General features: G+C 46.4%; 1 protein-coding gene across 1 annotated transcript; it reads left to right on the forward strand.

Annotated features, from left to right (window-relative positions):
- The first annotated feature begins 97 nt into the window (after positions 1–97).
- On the forward strand, positions 98–24223 carry STX12 (syntaxin 12). Its single transcript, XM_053268625.1, has 9 exons — positions 98–409; positions 10831–10900; positions 11441–11540; positions 13341–13478; positions 16430–16473; positions 17774–17879; positions 19526–19598; positions 21243–21325; positions 22658–24223. Exons 1-9 carry the CDS (start codon positions 301–303, stop codon positions 22748–22750), a joined length of 816 nt encoding a protein of 271 aa, XP_053124600.1. The 5' UTR covers positions 98–300; the 3' UTR covers positions 22751–24223.
- The last annotated feature ends 402 nt before the right edge of the window (positions 24224–24625 follow it).

Consider the following 24625-nt stretch of genomic DNA (forward strand, 5'->3'; position numbering starts at 1 on the left):
CGTGGACGCGTCTGCGCACGCGCCCCAGGATGAGGATGGTGCGCACGCGCACGAGCGCTCTCCCTCCCCCGCCCCCTACCACCGCAAGTCGCGGAGCGCCGAGACTGCGTCGCCGGACTCTGCTTTCACCACGCCTGCGCGGAGGAAGGGCGGGCGGGAGCCGGCCGGGTCTGCCTTCCGCGCGTGCGTTGTTGTGAAGGTGTTGTCGGCGGCAGGGCTGGTGGTTGGAGCGGGGTCCTTCCTGGCCCGGCTCGCCTTCTTCGCCGTTTCGCTTTCTTCTGCGTCCGCCCAGGCTTGACCATGTCGTACGGCCCGTTGGAGACTTACCGGCCGGGGGGGCTGCCCCCCCGGGACTTCAGCGCCATCATCCAGATCTGCAGCAGCAACGTACAGCGCCTGGCACAATGCAGTGAGTGAGGCTCTTGGTCGCTTCCCCCACCCCAAGCCCTGAGGAGACACCCCCCCCCCTTTTCCTTGGCCCGTCCCTAATCTCCTCCCAACGCTTCCTTGTTATTCCTGCAACGACGATCTGTTCCCTTCCCTGACTCTGCTGCTTCCCTGCCCCCGAGTCGAGATTGTAATCTTCTCGGGGCAGAGACTTGCCTCTTTATGCTTTGTAAAGCACCATGCACGTTGGTGTAGTAGTAGCAGTACTAGTCGTCGCCGTCGTAGTAGCGGTAGTAGTCGTATCCCTCTTTCTGCCAATAATATATTCCATAATATTTATTTGTTTATTACACATTATATCCTGATCTTCCTCTGAGGAGCTCGGGGTTTATTTTTATCCTCACAATGTTTACATGTTCATTTTTATCCCCACAACAACTCTGTTAGGTAGGTTAGGCTGAGAGATAATGGCTGGCCCAGAATCACCCAGTGAGTTTCATGGTTGAATGGGGGTTTGAATTTGGGTCTTCCGGGTTCTAGTTCAACACTCTAACCACTGTGCTATGCTGGCTCTTTTATAATATGGATTTTCTTATTTCTTTCTCTTCCCTATTTTCTCCCTGGTTGGTTAGTTATTCACTTGTTAAATTTGTTCCCCCATCTTTCAGCTCAATGGGCCTGAAGATGGCTTACAATGGATAGCAGTAATCATTATTTTTGAAACCATTGCAATAATCCTAATTTTGCATGTATTTGCAACAATTTAGCCACCCTTGACTCTCTGGCAGTTTTTACCTAGCCACTCCTCTCCTCTCCTCTCCCCACCCAACCCCTTAAAAAGTATGTCTCCCCCGCCCCCTTCTTTGTCCACTTTGTTTTCTTTGATAACCATCAGTCCAAACTGGCCGATCACAGTATATTCTAGCCTGCTTACTCAGATTCTGAGATCTGTACCCAAAGTTTGGAGTAAATTTCAGTTCTCAGTTTTTCTGAAGTAAGTCAACTAGAATAAACCAAGATCAGTCAGTTTCCAAACACACATCACAGCCAGTGTTCCCTCTAACAGGGATTCCAAGACGTTGTTGACTGCAACTCCCATAATGCCCAGCCAAAGGCCATTGCAGCTGGGGATGTTGGGAGTTGTAGTGAACAGCATCTGGGAATCTCTGATAGAGGGAACAGTGGTCACGGCCAGTGTGTTTGTTTTAACCCAGTTTGGAAGTGGATGCTAGATTCTTGAAGAATGTGCATTCCTGAGGCACATGGGTGTCGCACAGAGCCCGGTTTTTACTGAGGCTCCACGGAACGTCTGAACTGGTTCATAGAGTTGGAAGGGGCCTGGTAGATTATCAGGATGACGTCTTATGTTGAACATGGGGAGGAGAGCTGGTCTTGTGGTAGCCAGCATGACTTGTCCCCCTTGCTAAGCAGGGTCTGCCCTGGTTGCATATGAATGGGAGATTACATGTAGGCCTATAAGATATTCCCCTTAGAGAATGGGGCCTTGTCCCCTTTGTTAAAGCAGGGTCCACCCTGGTTTGCATTTGAATGAGAGATTACATATGAGCACTGTAAAATAATCCCCTTAGAGGATGGGGCTGCTCTGGGAAGAGCAGAAGGTCCCTCCCTGGCATCTTCAAGATAGGACTGAGAGAGTTTCCTGCCTAAAACCTTGGAGAAGCCACTGCCAGTCTGTGTTGACAATGCTGAACTAGATGGACCAATGGTCTGATTCAGTATATGGCAGCTTCCTGTGTCAGAGGAAAAAGTACTTGCCCTTTCCTGACACATTTCCCACTCTCAATTTTATGGCCTTCAAGGACCCTTCAAACTCTATAATTCTGTACTCTTGAATTGTCCCTGTCAGCTGTGTATAGGGAATCCACTTGAACTTGAAGCATTCTGTCTGTGCATACCTCAAAGATCAAGTGGTCTGAAGCACTGGACCCTTCCGTCTCAGCTAGAGCTGCATTACAGTATCCTTCCTGCTAGAATTGGTGAAATTAGAATTGATTGATTGATTAAGTGCCATCAAGTCGGTGTCAACTCTTAGCGACCACATAGATAATCTCCAGGATGATCTGTCTTCCACTTGGCCTTTAAGGTCTCTCAGTGGTGCATTAATTGCTGTCGTAATTGAGTCCATCCACCTTGCTGCTGGTCATCCTCTTCTTCTCTTTCCTTCAACTTCTCTTGAGAGAGCTGGGTTTTCGCATAATATGTCCGAAGTATGATAGATTGAGCCTGGTCATTTGTGCCTTGAGTGAAAATCCTTGAGTGGATTGATTTGTTCTATTTGCTTGTTTTCCTGGCTGTCCATGGTATCCTCAAAAGCCTTCTCCAGCACCAAAGTTCAAAAGTGTCAATACTTTTTCTCTCTTGCTTCCTCAAAGTCCAGCTTTTGCATCCATAGAGTGTCATGAGAAAAACCATTGTCCGAATGATTCTAATCTTTGTCGGTATAGACACGTCACGGCATCTAAATATCCTTTCTAAGGCCTTCAGTAACCCTAACAAGTGCTAGTCTGTGGTGTATTTCTTGATTGCTGAGTCCTTTACTGTTGATGGTCAATCCTAAAAGGCAGAAGCTATCCACCATTTCAATGTCTTCATTAAGAATGGATCGAGATAAACAGTTTTTTTAACTGCAGGGTGACTTATCATCACATGTCTTTGTTATGGTATGCAGCCTTAAATCAGATCCTCTGAAACTGTTTTTGGAATAAATACATTACCAAACTGTTCAGAAGGCTAGGATACATGTGGATCTTTGCCATGAATTGACTGCAGAAAATCATCTTACAGTGAAAGAGAAATAATTCTTTTGACTGTACCTTGAGGCTTTAGACATTAATGTTTTTAAAAACTTATTTACATTTATATGCTGCTCTTCCTCCAAGGAGCCCAGAGCAGTATACATGGTTATGTTTATCCTCACAACAACCCTGTGAGGTAGATTAGGCAGAGAGAGAAGTGACTAGCCCAAGGTCATCCAGCGAGTGTCATGGTGTCTGCTGGCTTTTTTGCACTGCATCCAACTTCCACTTCATGATGTTTCTCTTGGTAAAGATGTGTTCTTCCCTAACCAGCAGCGTCTGCTATATCATCGCATAAAAGATCTCCCTTCATCCATTGGCAAATGACCACTTTTTAGGAGGAGGGCAAATTGAATAGACTAAAATCCATTTTAGAAATTAACTTTAATGGATCAAGTGCTGCATTGTGGGTTGCAAAGGAATTTTAAAACAAAACTGTAGGCAGACGGGAGTCCTGTTTGTTTTTTTGAATTCTTTAAATACATATTTGATTGGAAACACCACTCTGGGATGTTTAAGAATAACAGCCTATTTTTAAATATGTCTGCTCTGGCAGACTAATATTAGGGCCATTGTTCTGTGCTTCTGCACAAGGGATGCTCATGAGCAAAATCCAGCATTCTGAGGAGCCTCTTTCCAGGCCCAATTCAGAGTGCTGGTTTTAACCTTTAAAGCCCGGAACGGCTTGGGACCAGGTTCCCCGAGAGAGCGCCTTGCCCCATATATCCCGACTCAGATCTTAAGATCTTCTTCGGAGGCCCTGCTGCCTGTGCTTCTCCCAAATGAAGTGAGTGGCTATTTAGGAGGGTCCCTCGGTGGTGGGACTGCATCTGTGGACTAGCCTCCCCAGTGAGGCGCATCTGGCATAGTCACTTTGTCCTTTGAGAGGCCAGGTGAAGACCTTTCTGTTCACTCATTCTTTTTAAAATTGATTGAAAATAGTTTTGTGTATTCTGTTTTATTTTTTATATTGTAATTTGTTTGTCGTGTGTGTGTGTGTGTATGTATGTTGGATGTTTTTTACTGTTGTGTTATTGTGAGTCGCCCAGAGAACAATCTGTTACGTGGCAGCTAACAAAGTTGTTTATTATTATTATTATTATTATCATCATCATCATCACTATTATTATTATCTTATTTATTATGAGAGGGGAGAATTAAACAACACTCCTTCTATTTAACAAAGGCATCCTTGCCTGGTTTCCTGTGAAAAGGAAGAATTGCAACTAGGCAAATCATTTTGTAAGAGTTTTTCAAATCTTTTTTTTTGACTGATAAAGGTAAAGTGTGCCGTCAAATCGATTTCGACTCCTAGCCCCAACAGAGGGGTTTACCATTGCCTCCTCCCGTGCAGTATGAGATGATGCCTTTCAGCACCTTCCTATATCGCTGCTGCCTGATAGAGGTGTTTCCCATAGTCTCGGAAACATATGTTTGTTTCCATAGTCTGGGAAACATACCTGCGGGGATTTGAACCAGCAGTCTTCTGTTTGTTAGTCAAGCATTTCCCCACTGCGCCACTTAAGGTGACTTTTGACTGATAAAATAGGCTTTAAAGTACATGGGTTCAGTGAAATAAGCACACAAGAGCCTTGCCCAAGGCCCATCTAGTCCAACATCCTGCTTCTCATATTGACCCACCAGATGCCTCTGAGAAGCCCACAGGCAGGAGTTGAGGGCATGCCCCCTCTCCTGCTGTTGCTCCCCTGCGGCTGGTATTCCTAGCCCTCAAGACTAGTGGCCATTGATGGACAAATTCGAGGACAACTAACAGCCCCCTTTAAAAGCCGTCCCAGCTGGTGTCTGTCACCACATTCTGTGGCAGACAGTTCCACAGATTCACTAAAGCATCTTAAAACTTTGGAAGAGGGACCTAGTAGGACTTTCAGAAGCAGAATAAACATGCAGAACTTGCTAGAATTCTGAGTTTTAAACAGTACAGGCAGCTCAGCTCTGCCAGGACTCTGATCTCAGGAAAGGTGATGTGGGCACCTAGTCCTTGAACAGCATGTCAGGTTTTTTTCTAAGTGAACCATTTAAAGCCTTTATCAACAGGTCTTATCTACCAAGGAGGGGAGGATTGGTCCCTACTGGATTTTCCTGGATTATTTCTCTCTTCTGCTTCCCATTCCAGTTTGCCTAGTGCTAGCCTTTGAATTGCTCACATCTTCTAATGTATCCTGATCACATGTAACCCCTTGCTCCTTTTCTGGCCCTTAGCCTTCCTAAAGGTTCAAGGGGGGGGTGCCCCCCAAAAGTAGGTGGGGCAGCTTATTTGGCCCCCATCAGCTGTAACTGCAAGCAATATTGAGAGTTGTTTTTAAAGAATTCTTTGTAGTCACTGTACGGCCTTCTCTGTAGTGGCTCCCAGGCTGTGGTATGTGCTCTCTATAGACATTCGTGGTTTAACATCTTTACCAGCCTTCCAAAGAGCCCTTAAACACATTTCTTTCAACCAGGCTTTTAGTGATCTCTGGATGTTTTAAATGTTTAATTGCTGTTTTAATAGCTGGCTTTGTTTGTCTTTGTTTTATTGAACCTCCTGGAGCCTTTGGAGTCAGGCAGTATATAAATAAAAACAATTAAGGGGTGCCAAATAAAAATTGGGGGGGGTAGGGTAGGCTATGGGTCAGGGCTGCTCAACTTGGGCCCTCTTGCAGATGTTGGCCTACAATTCCCATAATCCCTGTCTATTGGCAACTGTGGCTGGGGATTATGGGAGCTGTAGTTCAAACAGCTGGGGGGCCTAAGTTGAGCAGGCCTGTACAGTGTTTCCCCTTCTCTTCTCATTGTGTTCAGCTTGAGTTGATTGGTTGGCTATAAAATGTGTCATTTACTTGCCGTGAACTCTTATCCAAGTATACTTGAAGGCCATTTCTGTTGGGTTCAGTGGGGCTGCCTCCCAAAGAGTAGTGCATATAGGATTGCAGCCTTAGCAGTAGAGCAATGCAGAAAGCTTGCTGCTTTTCATAGTATTTTGTATAACTATGGGGTCGCTACCTTGACATGTCTAGTGATGGTGAGGAATGCAACTGTTCTTCCAAAAGCAACAAAAAAACAATGCTATGAAGTTTTCAAACAGCCAAGCGGAGAGAGGAAAACAGTGGCTTCCTTTTCACAATAAATAGAGAGAGGCAGGATCCAAAGATGTCCGGAGGTTTCCATAGACCTGGACAAGGCTTGTTTGGTTTTTTGCTGTGTTTCCTTTCAAGTTCCCTCAAGAAGGGCGGCCAGTTCATCTGAGCCAGGCAGTCGCAATTCCCCAGATCTTGCTCACAGTGTTGCCTTCGAACAGGAGCTCCTTGCCTCCAGCTGTTGCGGCAGGGGATGATGAGAGTTGTAGTCCAACAGCACCTAGGGACCCATGGCTAGCCACCCCTGCCATGCCAGCAGTGTTCCCTGGAGCAGGGATTTCCAGGTGTTGACGACAACTCCCATCATCCTCAGCTGCAGTGGCCTTTGGCTGGGGGTGATGGGTTATCTAGTCAGCATCTGGGAATCCCTGCTGCAGAGAACATTGCTTGCAACCTAAGAACGGCCTTGCTGCGTCAGGCCAGAAGTCAGTCTAAAACAAGGATTCTCAGCGTTGGGTCCCCAGATATTAGTAGACTTCAACTCCTATAATCCCAAGCCCCAGTGGCCTTTGATTGGGGATTTTGGGAGCTGAAGTCCAATAACATCTGGGGACCCAACGTTGAGAATCCCTGGTCTAAACCAGCACCCTGTTTCCCACAGTGACTGATGAGCAGATGCATCTGGAAATCCCAGAAATAGGGAGGAGAGCTTGTATTATTATTATTATTATTATTATTATTATTATTAATTCAATTTCTATACCGCCCTTCCAAAAATGGCTCAGGGCGGTTTACAAAGAGAAATAAAACAAATAAGATGGCTCCCTGTCCCCAACGGGCTCACATTCTAAAAAGAAACATAGGACACACACCAGCAATAGTCACTGGAAGTACTGTGCTGGGGGTGGATAGGGCCAGTTACTCTTCCCCTGCTAAATAAAGAGAATCACCACGGTAAAAGGTGCCTCTCTGCCCAGTTAGCAGGGGTAGCAAGCATGGCTTGTCCCCTTTGCTAAGCAGGGTCCATCCTGGTTGCATTTGAATGGGAAACTACGTGTGTGAGCACTGTAAGATATTCCCCTTAGGGGATGGGGCTGCTCTGGGAAGAACATCTACCTGCTTGCATGCAGAAAGGTTTCAAGTTCCCTCCCTGGCATCTCCAAGATAGGGCTGAGAGAGACCCCTGCCTGCAATCTTGGAGAAGCCGCTGCCAGTCTGTGTAGACAATACTGAGCTAGCTACATTATTAGTAATAGTAATAACAATAATAACTAAATTTCTATCCTGCCCTTCACCAAGGAGTTACAAGGTTCTCTCCCCCTGCCCCGCCCATATATCCTCTCAACAACTCTGCAAAATAGATTAGGCTAAGAGATTGTGACTGGCCCAAGGTCGGCCATTGAGCTTCATCACTGAGCAGAGATTTGGATCTTGCAAGGCAACCCCGTAAACAAGGCCACAGGCATTGTTAGCCTGGATGACACTACCTGGGAAGCATCAGAGAAGCACAATTGCAGGAATGATTCTTGCTCCACCCTTTACAGTTTGAGTTGGGAGAGAAGCTGGAGCTTGTAGTATTTGTCAGAGGGAGGGGTGCACTTGCCATGGCAAATGAAAATGCGAAATCTTCCATTCAGGCAATTCCCAGAGTAACAGAATCAGGCATGCTACCACTTTTTTCCACGACTGTATCCGTAAGCACAGTTTCAAGTTGTTGTTTATGCCCACTGGCAAGAGAATGTATACTATAAAGCCATATTTTTACAAAACCTTTAAATATTATAGATGGTGTCTGAAACGTGCAAAATAAGTTGTAACGGAATCACTTTTGGCAACCGTTTGATTCCGTTACCAACCTTTGGGGGGCGGGGCATGTTTCAGATACTACCTATAATATTTAAGGGTTTCATTAAAAATATGGCCTTATAGTAAGAGATGTTCTCTTGCCAGTGGGTGAATATCAGTCTGAAAAATTGCTTGTGTCTACAGTTATTGGGGGAAAGGGATAACATGTCTGATTCTGTTGCCCTTGGAATTGCCCATTTAAGGCTTAAAAGAGAGACAACCGTAACGCTGTAAAGCGTTCCTGCCTGGTCGCCTAGGGGCAGTTTTGACTCACCCCAGGTGAATGGCTATTACTCACCTGTTGTAAGGTGTTACAGTCCTGACATGTGTCCTTGTGCTGGCTATTGCTGCTGGTTCTCTCATGCATAACCATCGTGGAGCTGCTGTAAATGAGTTCAAGCTGGCCATGTTTGCCAACTAGCACAGGCAAGCCGTGAGTGTTGGGGAGCTATTTATACAGCACTCGCTTCTCACACGGAGAAGGTGTCTCTTAGGTCCAATTTAATGATTTGTGTCTTTAACAGCATCAGGTCAGAAGAAGCATCGGCCTGGAGCGGAAAGCTTTTCAAAGATGAATGCACAGCGGTTCTGTCCATGCCCGTCCCCCCCGCTGTGCTTTCTGCCTTTCAGATAATTGATAATCTGTGTGCGTCTAAGGAAGGCATCCGCGAAAGAGAGATGTTGAAAGTGGGAAGCAAAATACTAGGGCTGTTCTCAAGAGGGGAGGAGAAGCCGCCTCCCCCTAGATTGGGAGCTGTGCGTGTGTCCATTTCCTATTCGTGTGCGAGTTTTAAAACAAGCTTGGAGACACCGTCCATGAATCGGCTGTGCTAAGCAGCCGCCAAATGGGAGGGCTCCCTCTGATCCAGCAGCCGTACCCAGGTCTTTTATGAGGTCCGAGGGAAAGCGCTCTGCCCCAGCTGCTGCTTAGCACATAATAGGCACATCGACAGCTGCCACATACTGAGTCAGACCATTGATCTATCTAGCTCAGTATTGCCTACCCAGACTGGCAGCGGCTTCTCCAAAGTTGCAGGCAGGGGTCTCTCTCAGCCCTATGCTTTGGTAGTTTGTTGGTTCAATTTAAAAAATCTTGTCCTATTTAAAAATAAAATAAAATCTTGTCCTATCTTGGAAATGCCAGGGAGGGAACTTTGAACTTTCTGAAGCTTTTCCCAGAGTGGCCCCATCCTCTAGGTGGAATATCTTACGGTGCTCACAGGTAGTCTCCCATTCAAATGCAAACCAGGGCAGACCCTGATTAGCACAGGGGGCAGCTCATACTTGCTACCGCGAGAACAGCTCCCTGCCAGGGCCTCCAACCCTGTTTTTAACATGTATATGAGGCGAAAACAGGAGCACGCGCTGCTCCCAAACTACAATAGGAGGCTTCTCCCACCTTCTTCCTAATCGTGTGAACCAGCCTCAAGTCTTACAATCCAGTCCATTGGAGATCGACTCAGACTTGCCTCCCAAGAAAGTGTGGGGTTGTAAACCGAACCTTTGCACTGTGTTCAGTTCCGTCACATTGCTGACAGGTGTCATAATCATTTCAGAAGCAGTTGAAAAAGAACCTGAGAAACAACAACTACAATATGGCTCAACTAAGATGGGTGGTTATGACCTAGGAAGCTGCCATATACTGAGTCAGACCCTTGGCCCACCTGGCTCAGTATTGTCTACCCAGACTGGCAGCGGCTTCTTCAAGGTTGCAGGCGAGGGTCTCTCTGAGCCCTATCTTGGAGATGCCAGGGAGGGAACTGGGAACCTTCTGATGTTCTTTCCAGAGTGGCCCCATCCCCTAAGGGGAATATCTTACAGTGCCCACATGTAGTCTCCCATTCAAATGCAAAGCAGGGCAGATCCTGCTTAGCAAAGGGGATGGACAATTCATGCTAAGTGTCGCAGCGGGGAAATGCTTGACTAACAAGCAGAAGGTTGCCTGTTCGAATCCCCGCTGGTTCACCTGTATCAGGCAGCAGCGATATAGGAAGATGCTGAAAGGCATCATCTCACACTGGGCGGGAGGAGGCAATGGTAAACCCCTCCTGTATTCTACCAAGGAAACCACAGGGCTCTGTGGTCGCCAGGAGCTGACACCAACTCGACAGCACAACTTTATTTTACAACTCTATTTTAGAACAAGTATAGCCACCTTAACTGGCGCAGCGGGGAAATGCTTGACTAAAAAGCAGAAGGTTGCTGGTTTGAATCCCCGCTGCTATTCTACCAAAGAAAACTACAGGGCTCTGTGGTCGCCAGGAGTTGAAATCGACTTGACGGCACACTTTACCTTTTCCATAAGACCAGTTCTCCTGCTCATCTGGGGACCCAAGGGTTGGGACACCTCTGGAACAGAGACCTTTTAGGCAGAGCCTTCTGTGTGCCTGTAGATACACACAGAGGCACTATGACCCTTGCTTCTGCTACCAGCAGTACAAACATTTCATATTCTGAACATGTGAAGAGCCGGCTAGGCCCTCTGCAGAAGATGAAAGTGCCACAGTTCTTCCCAGAAGGTTTATCGATGACTTCAGACAATCTCTCCTCCTTTACGTGATTCCTCTTTTCCTGACATATGACTTAGACAAGAAATGGTTATTGATTTGTTGAAAGAAGAGTAAGAGTGAGTAAGTGTGCATATGTAACTTTCAGAGGAGAGCTTTTATGGCAAAATGGTAACAATATCCTCAATTCTGCCTCCACAGCTTCTCAGATAAAGAATTTGATGAGTCAGCTGGGAACCAAGCAAGACTCCAGCAAGCTGCAGGAAAACCTGTAAGTCTTACTGGCACCCGCCCTGGGTATGCGCCGTGATGAAAGTGCCAGGCGCTCAGACGGATTTTGGAGGTCCCAATTCTGAGGCCTGCTCTGCACGTGAAGTAGAATCTGGAGGTAGTGGAGTGGACCGCATCACTCCAGGCCAGGGTTCCCTGTCTCAGGGATTCCCTGATGTTGCTGACTACAACTCCCAGCATCCCTCCCATCACACCCCAACATGCCCTACCATGCTGCAGAGTGGTCCAGGGCATCCAGGGGGGCTGAAAAGCAGCCATAAATCGCCATTTTTGCCCACTTTTTTTAATTTTTAATTTTTTAATTTTACATTTCATATCCCGCTTTTTTTAAACAAAATGAGCCATAAAATGGCTCCCAAACACAAAATGGCAGCCAGAAATGATCTCTGAAGTCATTTCCAGCCACTCCTAACCTGTAGCTACATGTTTTTAACCCTTTCCTCCCCATTCCCCCCACCCCCACATATACCGAGGTCGGGTGCTAATTACCTGACCACAGATATGCGTTTCTTTTCCGCAGCCAACAGTTGCAACACACAGCAAACCGGCTTGCCAAAGAGACGAACGAATGCCTAAAGGAGCTGGGCTCCCTGCCGCTCGCCTTATCCACGTCGGAACAGGTTTGTGATGGTTCTCTTGTGGTTGGGCTTATTTCAGCATTGCCAGCATTTATTTTAAATATCTGAGAATACCAAGACTCCTTTGATGGGGAGGCCGTGCTGCAGCTGCTGGACTTCAGCTCCCATAATCTCTTGACTGTTGACCAGCGTGACGGGGGTGATGGGAGTTGTAGTCCCAACAGTTGGAGGGCCAAGGTTGTGCAGCCCTGGGTTACCTACAAAGGGGCTAAGTGCATGAATCCCATTTAGAGGCTGAATTGAGGAATGGGGAATTCGTGGACATTAACGCTCTCCTCAAAGTACTAATCGCCCCCCACCCCCGTTACTTTCATCTTCTATAGTCAGGCTGCTCAACTTTGCCCTCCCCACACCTGTTTTTGGACTGCAACTCCCATAATCCTCAGCCACAGTGGCCAGTAGCCAGGGATTATGGGAGTTGTAGGCCAACATCTGCAGGAGGGCCAAAGTTGAGCCTGGTCTGTAGTAAGTGAGGAAGCAGCACCCCGTTGACAGGAAACAAATATTTCAGGACTTGTTGGTGCATGAAATGGACAGACTCTCCATTCTAGGTTAACAGGCCCATTTTTTAAGACTGTCTTTTTCACCCTCTGTCTCTATATAGCCAGGTTTTATCCACTGGCTTTTTGTTTTGCTGTGTGAATCTGTGGGAAAGGAGAGATGGTAGTGTGAAAATAGAATGTGCCCTCTTCTCTTGCAGAGAGTATCTGGCGTGTGCTTGATCAGTAAAGCACATGCACAATACAAATATTGCACAAGGGCAAGAAAATTGCGCCGCTGCGCTAAGTCACGGAGATTCTCAGAGTGGCACTCGGGAGCGAAGGCTCCCAGCGCAACGGGTGAGGCATGCTACACATTGTATGCCCTGTTGCGCTCGTGCAAATGTGTTGGGATGCATGCTCCAGCCTTGGCGCCACTAGCTAGTGGAACATGTTTGCCCAAGTGCTTTGTTAGTCTGGATGGCAGCCATTGTTTTCATACAACAGGCACCATAATGAATTAAAATAATGCCAATCAAGTTGGGCCATTTAAGGGTGTATCTCTTTTCCAGGTGAGACACTGAGTATAAAACATAATAAATGCGCAGCTCTTGGGCATGCCAAACTTGGTATGTTAACGGTTTTCAGTGTCTGCAATCCCCTGCCCCCGAAACGTTATACAAGGTAAAGAATTGTATATTATTGAGTTGTCATAGGAACATAGAAAGCTGCCTTCAACAGAGTCAGACCATTGGTCCATCTAGTTCAGTATTGTCTACACAGACTGGCAGCAGCTTCTCCAAGGTTGCCCACAGGAGTCTCCCTCAGCCCTATCTGGGAGATGCTGTCAGGGAGGGAATTTGGAACCTTCTGCATGCAAATACTCTTCCCAGAGCAGCCCCATCCCCTGAGGGGAATATCTGACAGTGCTCTCACACACTAGTCTCCCATTCAAATGCAAGCCAGGGCAGACCCTGCTTAGCAAAGGAGACAATTCATGCTTGTTATCACAAGACCAGCTCTCCTCCCTCCTCTCCTGTCATGTGTTAATGCAGCGATCTTTACTATTTTTCCTTAGGGGCTAATAAAACTCGCATCACTGGCTACTTGTGTTGGAGAAAAAGCTGCTTACCGTAGCGATAAATCAGTGGGTAAACAGGGAGCAAGTCTGAACTGATCCTCTCAGATCACAGTGACAGATGTGATCTATATAAGGGTTAGAAGTACATAAGCAGTTCTTATTGAAAATGTGTTGTGCTCTTCTTACCAGTAATTAAATCTCGGGTTTCAATCTGTTTTCTAGCGCCAGCAGAAACTACAGAAGGAGCGTTTAATGGATGAGTTTTCTGCGGCCTTAAATAACTTCCAAGCAGTGCAGAGAAGAGTGTCTGAGAAAGAGAAGGAAACTGTTGCGCGGGCAAGAGCTGGCTCCCGTCTCTCTGTAAGTTGTCAGCCAAGCTTCCTCATGAACATAGGAAACTGTCTTACACCATGTCAGACCATTGCTCCATCTAGCTCAGTATTGTCTACACCAGGGATTCTCAGTGTTGGGTCCCCAGATGTTATTGGACTTCAACTCCCATAATCCTCAGCCCCAGTGGCCTTTGGTTGGGAATTATGGGAGTTGATGTCCACTAACATCTGGGAACCCAACGTTGAGAATCGCTGGTCTACACAGACTGGCAACGGCTTCTTCAAGGCTGCAGGAAGGAGTGTGTCTCAACCCTATCTTAGAGATGCCAGGGAGTGAACTTGGAACCTTCTGCATGCAAATGCTCTTCCCAGAGTACATAGGAAACATAGGAAGCTGCCATATACTGAGTTGGTCTATCTAGCTCAGTATTGTCTTCACAGACTGGCGGCGGCTTCTCCAAAGTTGCAGGCAGGAATCTCTCTCAGCCCTATCTTGGAGATGCCAAGGAGGGAACTTGGAACCTTCTAATGCTCTTCCCAGAGCAGCTCCATCCCCTAAGGGGAATATCTTACAGTGCTCACACTTCTAGTCTCCCATTCATTTGTAACCAGAGCAGACCCTGCGTAGCTTAAGAGACATGTCATGCTTGCTACCACAAGACAAGCTCTCCTCCCATAGCCACATCCCCTTAGGAGAATATCTTACAGTACTCACACATTAGTCTCCCACCCAAATGTAAGCCAGGGTTGATCCTGCTTAGCAAAGGGGACAGTTCATACATGCTGCTGCAAGACCAGCTCTCCTCCCCAGGTCCCTCAAGAGGCACATCTGGCCCACTCTCTTTTTAATGTTGGGCAGATAATAAAAGACTTGTCTTTTGACCGCCCAGCGTTAGATGACCCTTCATTCCTCTGGATTGTTCTAGAGTGCTTATTCACTACTGTGACTGCATTAGTACTGAGTCTGTACGGTGCCTAAAATGTCTTATTGGATTGCATTTTGAATTTGTCATTCTGAGCTTCTTTAGGAGCCTCTGACCCAAAAGCACATAGAAATGTGGCAAGAAAGAAATGGATGGGGCTAGATGTCAAATGTCTGTCTTAAGATAAATGCACACTGTTGGGTTTTGTCATCATGCCCTCTCTCCTTCTGTTACTCCCCTGCAACTGGTATTGAGAGGCATCCTGCCTCTGAGGCTGGAAATGGCCTATAGATTAGTAGCCGTTGATAGATCTCTTCTCCATGAAGTTAAACCCCTCTTAAAGCCATCCAGGCTGCTGGCTGTCACTGTACCTTGTAGCAGAGAATACCCATGTGTTGTGTGAAAATACTTCTCTATCCACTTTCTCCACACTATGCAGGATTTTATTTGACCTCTATCATGTCTCCCCGCAGTTGTCTTTTTTTCTAAAGTAAAAAGCCCCAAGTGTTGTAGCCTTGCCTCATACGGAAGGTGCTCTAAGCCCCTGATCCTCTTGACCCTGGATTCAGCTTGAGTTCAAAACCGGTCCCCCTGTTGCCTGTTCTGTGAAGTTGAGGTTCTGCTCTCAGTGAGTGTGGCCCTTCAATATTGCTACAGTGTGAAATGGTTCCAAATCTCCCCAGAATCCTCCCTTGGTGGTGGTACGGCATTTGGGAGTGAACCACCCAGCAGTTTTCTTTCTTCCTTTCTCCTCCCCACTACACCTCAGTCTTGTCTGGTCTCTCACCCTTCTACGCCAGGGCTATGCTGAGCTTCTCCCAAGTTGGGACTAGATTCAGCATCAAGTGCAATATTAGTCTGGCCTCATGGGACCAAGATGGAGCTGGAATGACTGGCTGAATAAGTGGGGTGTGCGTGTGTGCGTGCGCGCACACACTCACTCCCAGGCTGGCTGCCATATTTGCCTTTGGTAATAAATATTTCTTGGCCATGTTAGCAGTGACTCTGGGCTACTTGGACTTTGTGTTTCTTTTTCTCCCTGCATTTGGCACACAGTGATCTTGATTATATAAGTCAGGAGTGGGCGGACTTCAGGCTTGGAAGGTCTACTTGGTTCAAGATCTGCCAATGGGCGGCAAGTGTAGAAAAGGTACTTGAGGGGCACAGCCAATTGTCTCATGATGGGTTCCCAGGCTTCGGTTCTTGGATGTTGTTGGACTAAAACTCCCATCATCCCTAGCCACAATGGCCTTTGTGGCAGGAGATGATGGGAGTTGTAGTCCAACAACATTGGGAACCCAAGACTGGGAATCCCTAAGCTTCTGCATCTTGTGAGCCATATGCTGGGACAAATTGCATCTACTAGTACAAATCTCCAGATGACACAGCACTCTAAAACTGGCCGGAAGAGCTGCACAAGGCCCTGGTCAAAAGCAGCCATGTAATGTTCCCGTTTTACAGACAGGGAACACTGAGGCTGAGAGAGAAACAGTTAGTCCAGGGGTTCTCAAAATTTGGGTCCCCAGAATGTGTTAGACTACAATTCCCATCATCCCCAGCCACGTTGGCCATTGTGGCTGAGGATGATGGGAGTTGTAGTCCAGCATCCCGGGACCCAAGTTCGAGAACCCCTGAGTTAGACCAAGGCCAGCCATGGCAAAGAACTTGACATTTGTTTTGCTTGTTATACTGTTGGGAATTAGAGACTTTCTGATCCGCTGCACACTCTCCCCATATCTATCAGTGAGTCCTGATATGCATTCTACACCTCCCCCCAAGTATGCTGATTGCAGGGAAGGGTGATTTCTACCTTGAAACAGAGGCAAGGACTCGAGGAGGACTCTGTCCTTTCCCGTTTTGGTCGCTTCAGGTTGGTTTGGCCATATGAGAGCCTTCTGGTGCACAAATCGAGGATGCGATGGCTGTTGAAATCCACGAGACCTCCAGGCAAATGTGCTGGGATGAGGCTGTAAAGAACTTGATTGCAGAATCCTATCCTTCAACCTACTGCAGTGCAAACCTTGTTGTCTGATTATGACCAAATTATGTCTTCCAGGCAGATGAGAGGCGCAAGGAAGAGCAGTTGGTCTCATTTGACAGGTAATGTCTGCGGCTTTGCGGTGACCCGTATTGCCTCTGCTTCATGAAACACAATAACCATCATGTGACTCTGTTGGGGAAAACATTATACAGGAACTAAGATTTGTGAGTGCCTGGGGAAATGACACAGCACTGTGGCTGTATTCACAGCTTGTGCCACAGGAATTTGATTCAGATGTCTGTTTCGGAGATCTGTCTGGCTTGCACCTTGGGGGAAAAGCTGTTTTAGATATGTCTGTGTGCCCAGCCATGTTAATTCAGAGTAGGAAAAAGCAGTCATAGCAGATGTAGGTGCTTATGGTGTATGTTAAAAAAAACCCGATGCACTCCCAGATTCTGTGCTGGTTTGACAGATGCATGGAATACACACCAGTGTAAGGAATATGCAACATAAGAGCCCTACTGGATAAGGCCTGTCTAATTCAGCACCCTGTTTCCCACAGTGGCCCACCAGATTAGGGGTGTGCATGGAGTGTTTCGTGGGGGTGGGTGGGTGCGAGTAGGTGCTTTAAATGGAGGAAGGCAGGTCTTACCTGCCCCTCCGTTGCTGCTCCACCGCCCCACTATGGCACTGTCAGTATTAAACAGCCACACTCTCTATTCTGAAAAGCTGCACCACACGGCTGCTTCCTGCTCAGGAACAGGAAGTTCCCTGTTCCCGGGGCACGTAGGCGGCATCGGCACATGCAGGCGCCATTTGCGTGGTCAGCAACACCATGCTCACTACACACATGGCACCCTTGTGTGCATGGATGGTGTGTGTGTGTGTTGCTGCTGCTGCTGCTGTGCACAGGGAACTTCCTGTTCCCAAGCAGGAAGCAGCAGCTAGGCTTATCAGAACAGACAGTGCAGCTGTTTATTACTGACAGAGCTGCAGAGAGGCAGGTAAAATCTGCCCTCCTCCTCTTAAAGTGCCTGCTCACCACCTGCTGAAATGATTCGGCTGGGGCAGTTCTAATTTGAGGCGCCGAAACGCTGGTCTTGGGGAACAGAGCTGGTCTTGTGGTAGCAAGCATGACTTGTCCCCTTAGCTAAGCAGGGTCTGCCCTGGTTGCATAGGAATGGGGCTGAGAGAGATTCCTGCCTGCACCCTTGGAGAAGCCGCTGCTAGTCTGTGTAGACAATACTGAGCAAGATGGACCAAGGGTCTGACTCAGTGTATGGCAGCTTCCTATGTTCCTCTGAGAAGGAAAGCAGCTGGCCCAAAGTCACGATATGGCTGAGTGGCAATTTGAACTGGCCTCTCTGCTGACCACTGTATTGCACTGGTCCTCAGTGTGATGTTGCATTCTTTCTGCAGCAATGAAGAATGGAATCAGATGCAGTCCCAAGAGGAAGACGTAGCAATAACAGAACAAGACCTTGAATTGATTAAGGAGAGAGAAACTGCCATTAGGCAATTGGAGGTGAGTGAATTGGGACAAAAATGTGTTGTGTTTTTTTGTTTTTTGAAAAGGACGAGCTTATTATATTTAAGAAAAAGATCAATGAGAGCAGAAATTTTGAGAGCTAAAATTTCCTTTTCTTTGCACCTTCTTGCTAACTGAACAGGGGCTGCTTCCTTCATCCGCAAGAGCAACTACTACAAACATTTATATACTGCTTTTGCAACAAAAGTCCTCAAAGTGGTTTACAAAGAAAAATAAATAAGAGAGTTCCCTGTTCCTAAAGGGCTTAGGAACAAAATAAACATTGGGTAGACTCCAGCAACAGCCATTGGAGGGATGCTGTGCTAGGGATGGATAGGGACTATTGCTCTCCACCTGCTAAATAGCTAACATTTAGATGTTACTGGTGCTCCCAAGCAAGAACTAAACTCTTGCAGATCTTTGAAGCAATTTGCACTGTGGATGCTAAGACGGGTCTCCAGTGTGCAGCACAGCTTGGAAGCCAGTGTTTCTGAAACTGGGGGCGGTGAGTAGAACCCCCCCTAGGTGCAGAAACACAATGTTGCCTATCTTAGTAATGGAGCTAGAGCAACCCCTGCTAACTTGGCAAAGAGGCACCTTTTGATGTGGTGATTCTCTTTATTTAGCAGGGGGAGAGTAACTGGCCCTATCCACCCCTAGCACAGTACCTCCAGTGACTGTTGCTGGTGTCTGTCTTATGTTTCTTTTTAGATTGTGAGCCCTTTGGAGACAGGGTTCCATCTTATTTATTTGTTATTTCTCTGTGTAAACCACCCTGAGCCATTTTTGGAAGGGTGGTATAGAAGTTGAATAAATAATAACTACTACTACCCAAAATGTGGACTGTGGCTGTGTTGTAGAAAAGAGTTGTCATATCTGTTGTGGCTCTGGTTATCTTGTACAAAAGGAGAAGTGATCTGAAGAAAGGGGGTGTGGGCTTGTGCTGGAAGTGGGGGTTGAAGTGGGATCAGGATATAGGAACCAGGCAAGTATGGTACTGATGTTTCTATCTAGGACTTGGGGTGGAGGGACAATGTAGAAGATCACTTACGTCCTGAAGGTGAAAAACAGAAAGTTTTAGGATGACTGTTTTTCAAGGTGTGTGCATGTATTGAACATATATAATGTAATATGTGGCTTAAGCTTCCTAAGGGCACAGTGGGGAGGTAACTTGCCTAGGGAGCAAGAGGTTGCTGGTTCAAATCCCCGCTGGTCTGTTTCCCAGACTATGGGGAACACTTGTCTTGGGCAGCAGCAATATAGGAAGATGCTGAAAGGCATCATCTCATACTGCGGAGGCAATGGTAAACCCCTCCTGTATTCTACCAAAGACAACCGCAGGGCTCTGTGGTCACCAGGAGTCAACACCCACTCGACGGCACAACTTTACTTTACCTAATATGTGGCTTGGATCCAAAGAGGTCCTTCTGTCATCATAAGGCACTTCCTCAGGAGCAGCTGAGTGCAGGCAGCAGAGCAGAAAGACTCGGTGGCACTAATGCCAGTGCCTTTGGTCCTTTGAATTTAAGCTGCAATGAAGTATCATGCCTTTCACATTCTCCCCCCCCCCTCCCCCCCTCCCCGATGATCTCTCTAATTATATAGGGGAAATATAACCACTCTTCTTACCTTCCTCTTTTCAGGCAGATATCCTGGATGTGAACCAGATATTTAAAGATTTGGCTATGATGATCCATGATCAAGGAGACATGATTGGTAGGTGGAGACCTGTATATGCTCAACCTATGCTGTGGCATTTTCGCTTCAGTGTGCTCTCGCTTCCTGAATTTGAAACCATTTATAGACATAAGTGGCTATATGTTCAGTGTAAGGACATTTGCTGTTGGGAGGTTGTTAATTTTTACCCCCAGTAGGTAAAACAGCAGAGCACTAAGGAATGAGCGCACACGCCAGTTACAGAGTAGATAGATGGTTTAGTTTTTGCAGCTATTTAGAGAAAACACATGGAGATCCTTTGTAGAACTAAATACTAAGTATTTATTGGTTAAGTACACTTGGATAGGAAAGACCTAACCCTAATCTAAAGAACTGCATAATGAGTATATAAGGAGGGAGAGAGATGTTTCCGTCTTCTCTCTAGGAGGAAAGGAAGGATCGTGACCCAGCACAGGAAGTGCGGAAGAGTCAGATCAGGGGTCATAGAGTGGAGACAGGTAGAACAGTTAGGGAGACCCTTACTCACTATCTCTACTCCCAGTGCCCCTAGTGGTCATTAAGATAGTCAAACTGTGGCCCTCAAGCTGTTGGCCTACAATTCCCATCACCCCCAGTCAGAGTGTCCAGGGATGATGGGCTGGCTAATTGAGAATGTGGGATTAGTATAGGAACCTTGGATGCTGCCTTAGACCATGTCAGACCATTGGTCCATCAAGCTTAGTATTGTCTACAGCCAGGGCTGCTCAACTTTGGCCCTCCTGCAGATGTTGGCCTACAACTCCCATAATCCCTGGCAATTGTCCATTGTGGCTGTGGGTTATGGGAGTTGTAGTCCAAAAACAGCTGGGGGGGCCAAGGTTGAGCAGGCCTGGTCTACAGTGATGGCCAGCATCTCTCCAAGCTTTCAAGCAGGAATCTCTCCCAGCCCTCCCTGGAGCTCTGGAGATTGAGCCTGGGAACTTCTGCATGCAGAGCAGGTGCTCTACTCCTGAGCTACAGATTTGAGGCAGTGGACCACTTTCCCTTGGTCCCTTTTCAGATTCACCCCATTAGATACTGATCAGGATTCTGAGAGAGATAATAGATCCTCCAGTTCCCAGCTTCAGAGGCATGATGCCTCTCAATACCAGTTGCAGGGGAGCAACCACAGGAGAGAGGGCATGCACATACCTCTTGCCTGTGGCCTCTCCAAGAGGCATCTGGTGGGCCACTACTTAAAACAGGATGCTGGACTAGATAGGCCTTGGGCCTGATCCCGCAGGGCTGTGCTTATGTGCTTAAAACAATAGCATAAAAGAATTATTAAAACAAACGATTAAAATTATAATTAAAAGCCTGCGAGAACAGGAGTCTTGAGGGTCTTCCTGAAAACAAGCAGAGAAGGAGATGCTCTTATTTCAGCTGGGAGCATATTCCAAAGCCCCAGGGCCGCTGCAGAGAAAGCCCAGTCCCAGGTCGCCACCAAACGCAGTGGTGGCAATTGTAACTGGACTTCTCCAGGCGGCAAGGTTTATGACAAAGGAGGCACTCTCTTAAATAGCCTGGACCCAAGCCGTTAAGGGCTTTGTAGGTAATAACCAGCACTTAGCATTTCACCCGTTGTAACAATGGCATACAGGTTAAACTGAGAAAATTGGACAGCTGTGATTTGGCTTCTTGAATGGGTGCTTTTCTTCCCTGCAGACAGCATAGAAGCAAATGTAGAAAATGCAGAAGTCTACGTGGAAGGCGCCAACGAACAGTTACAGAGAGCGGCTTATTATCAGGTAACGCTCGCACGGCCCGTGTTGTCACTCTTCAGCCAAAGCTATCAAGCCATCCCTTAAAAGGAGAAAATCCTAGTGAGGGCTGAGCTTGGAGCTGATATTTTGCTGACTTCCCCTTCAGAGAAGACACAGGTAGCATTCTTTTCACATTTCCAACATTCAGATGAGGGAAATCCCTTGAAATGGTGGTTCTTCTAAACAAAAGCTCAAGGAAAGGGGATTTATATTCTCTTGACTGCCCCATTCCCAAGTGACATTTTTTTTACATTCAAAGAGATGAAAGACGATGTGGTTTTCCTGCAGCAAGGCTCTTGCCAATAAGATTCTCCTCTGTGCAAGTTCTGTTGACCATAGAACAGGGTGGCTGAGATAGTCTTGTTACAGAAAATCTACTTCTGCTTTTCTGATTGCAGTGCTTTCCTTAGACCATAGAAGAAATCCAGTCCTCTCTCTGTTTGACAGCTTTGCTCCCTGCCCTGCCTGTAGAGAGCCAGACTGTGGTTCAGCACATGCTTCAGGGCAGTACCCATGGTCCTCAGGGAATGGGAGCATTCATATTGGTGCAGGATGTCTGCCCTGCACCAGTGTTCTCTCACTCCAGTTTGTGTGTTGAGCTCCTGAAAGTTACTCTCCAAGCCTTGCTACCTGGAGATGCCAGGTTTTTTGAATTGGAGATGCCAGATGTTGACCCCTAGGGCTTTCTGCCTGCCAAGCATGTGCTTTCCCTCTGAGCTGTGGCCCCTCACCTACTGAATCTAGCCTATATTTCAGTAAAAGTCAGTTCCTACCATCTTAAAATATATTTGGTATGGTGGGTGAGCACCCAGGAGAAGGCTTTGTCAGTGTTATTAAACAACCTTCATATCACCCACTGAAAATCCCAGATTCCGAGTAACTAGGCATTTATTTTGATAGAGGTGTGCATGGATCAGTTGTAGTTGTTCAGCCTGAATTTGGACCAAACCAGCAGACCGGTTTGTTCGATCTACCCGGCTTGGGCAGTCAAACCGACGAATCAGTTTGGGCTGGTTCACGATCAAGCCGCTTGAACTGGCCCAACTAGTGGTGGACCAGTTCGATTCCAAACTGGTTCTGCATATCCCTAGATCTTGATCATATGAACTGGCCCTTATCCTTCAACTGCCTTTTTGACCACTGCAGTTGCCAACGGATTGCAGTTGTCTTGCTTCGTTGTTCCTGTTTTCCTTTTTGTTTGTTGTATCCTACTCTTCCTGTAGTGGAAATATTGATGAGATGAACATGTTGATCTTGCTATCCTCCTTGGGGTCAATTGCTTTTTACCCCCATTTTTGTCTTTTCTCTTTTTAATAGAAGAAATCTCGTAAGAAGATCTGCATCCTGATTCTCGGCTTGGTTGTGGCTTCTGTAATCCTGGGACTCATTATCTGGCTGGCGTCAAAATGAAATCCTGACGTGGAATTGAAGTAGATGCAGAGTTGTTGTTGTTTTTTCCCAGGGGAAAACGGGTAGGCTAGCCTGTGGAATGAATTGAATTGATTGCGATGAGATGACGCACAGACCGGTTTTCCTCTAGTAATTATTACATATAGAAACTAACATGAAGATAACTAGTTCTTGGACTTAGTGAACCATGAAGACAGTATTTATCAGTTCGTGTGAACTTTATTTTATGTAATTAAACTTAACTTTGTGGGTTTTTTGTTTTCTGTGCTATGCTGCGGCTGTCCCGAATGTAAAGTGTTGAAGGGTGTGATCAGTAATCTATGATGATCTTGTTTGTTGACACATGCATTACTGACTTGATTTTTTTTTTTAATACATGTGTGCTGCTTTTATAAGTGACTTGCATAGGGATAACTTTCAAGGGCAAAATCTGATTAACCAAGCAATTTTCAGCTCCGAACAAATCACGAGGCAGTTCAAAGAACCCATCCAGGTGCAAGCTTGTGAGCCACTTATTTATTTCAAACACTTGTTCGTGTGTTCCGTCTTAAATGGCTTCTGAAATGTTCCTGCTTTTCAGAAACTGCTTCTACTATCGCACAGCGGGAGAAAAGTTCAGCTTCCCATGGTGCACCCAGTTAAACATTCCATTTCCTACATTGTAGCCTTTAGCTTTTAAGCTTGTCAGGGGCAAGTTCTAGACACATCTGCCTTTGGAATCGCACAAAGAAAAATGTTGAGGCCATCTGGGTTTGGAAACCAGAACGTACTCCACAATTGACTAGTTTAGCCAGGAGAGAGAGAAATAGCTAGTCTCTGGGAATAGGCTTTCTCCCCATTTCATGTCCATGGTGACAGTGAATCATTTAGCAGTGTGTCCTGCCATTTTGTTTCCTTGTGGTGGTGTGGTCAGTGACAGGCTATTGAGCACTCCAGTATGGTTTGGTTTATTGCCTCTAACACATGCATTTGTACCATGAACTGCAGCACTGAAAAATCAAAGGACGGACCCTGTGATGTGCAAAAATGGAGATAGCCAGGAGACATTGTGCATTTGGGGAGTAACTGAATGGTATCTCCCTGTCTTTTTCAACAGAAGGTTTCGGACCTTTGTGGTATACTTGGCTGAAAGTATTTCTTGCCTCTCTAGACTGTGAGAGCTTCTCTGCTCTGAGCTGCTGTTTATTAAAAGGAATTGCTGGGTAGGGCTCTTGAGCTGGTCCTCCTCCTAAAAATAACTGATGAGAAAAGCTGAGAAGTTGACTTAGTAAGATCCTGTATACAAAAAGCCACAAAATCCTTATACTGACACACTCCCTATTTATTCTTTTTTTAAAAACCTTTTCCTTTAAATTGCTAAACTGTGAAAGTTGGTGTAGGTGAAGAATAATGCCCTCATTTGCACACATCTTTCTTTGCACTACTGCTTCACCATTCCATCCACGTAACAATCAATAAACATTTTTAAAAGGATTTAACAAGGTGTCTCTTTTTTCAGTTGGAAGCTAAATCCAAGTTGGGGGAGGGAGCAATGGAGAATTCTCATCACGGATACCATAACATGATATAGTAACTTGCATCAGAGTCCAGCTTATAAGGCAACGCATGGTGCCAGTGTATATGGATACATTCTGTTATAAAAGGAGTTCACAAGCAAGAGAGGACCTTGAATTAGTTATAGAATCAATTGTAGTTTCTTGGCAATTATGGCCCTTATTGGGTCGCTTCACCGTTAAACCTTAACAGAAGAAAGAGAGCCTTTAAACAAACTTTGCTGCTGCTCTAATAGAGTTTTATAGTAAGCAAGCATCAAAATGACGTGAATGACATCGCCAAGCTCCCAGAAACTGCTTGGAAATCAAGGCCACAAATACT

The sequence above is a fragment of the Hemicordylus capensis genome, chromosome 7, assembly GCF_027244095.1.
Source record: "Hemicordylus capensis ecotype Gifberg chromosome 7, rHemCap1.1.pri, whole genome shotgun sequence".
Lineage (NCBI taxonomy): Eukaryota > Metazoa > Chordata > Lepidosauria > Squamata > Cordylidae > Hemicordylus > Hemicordylus capensis.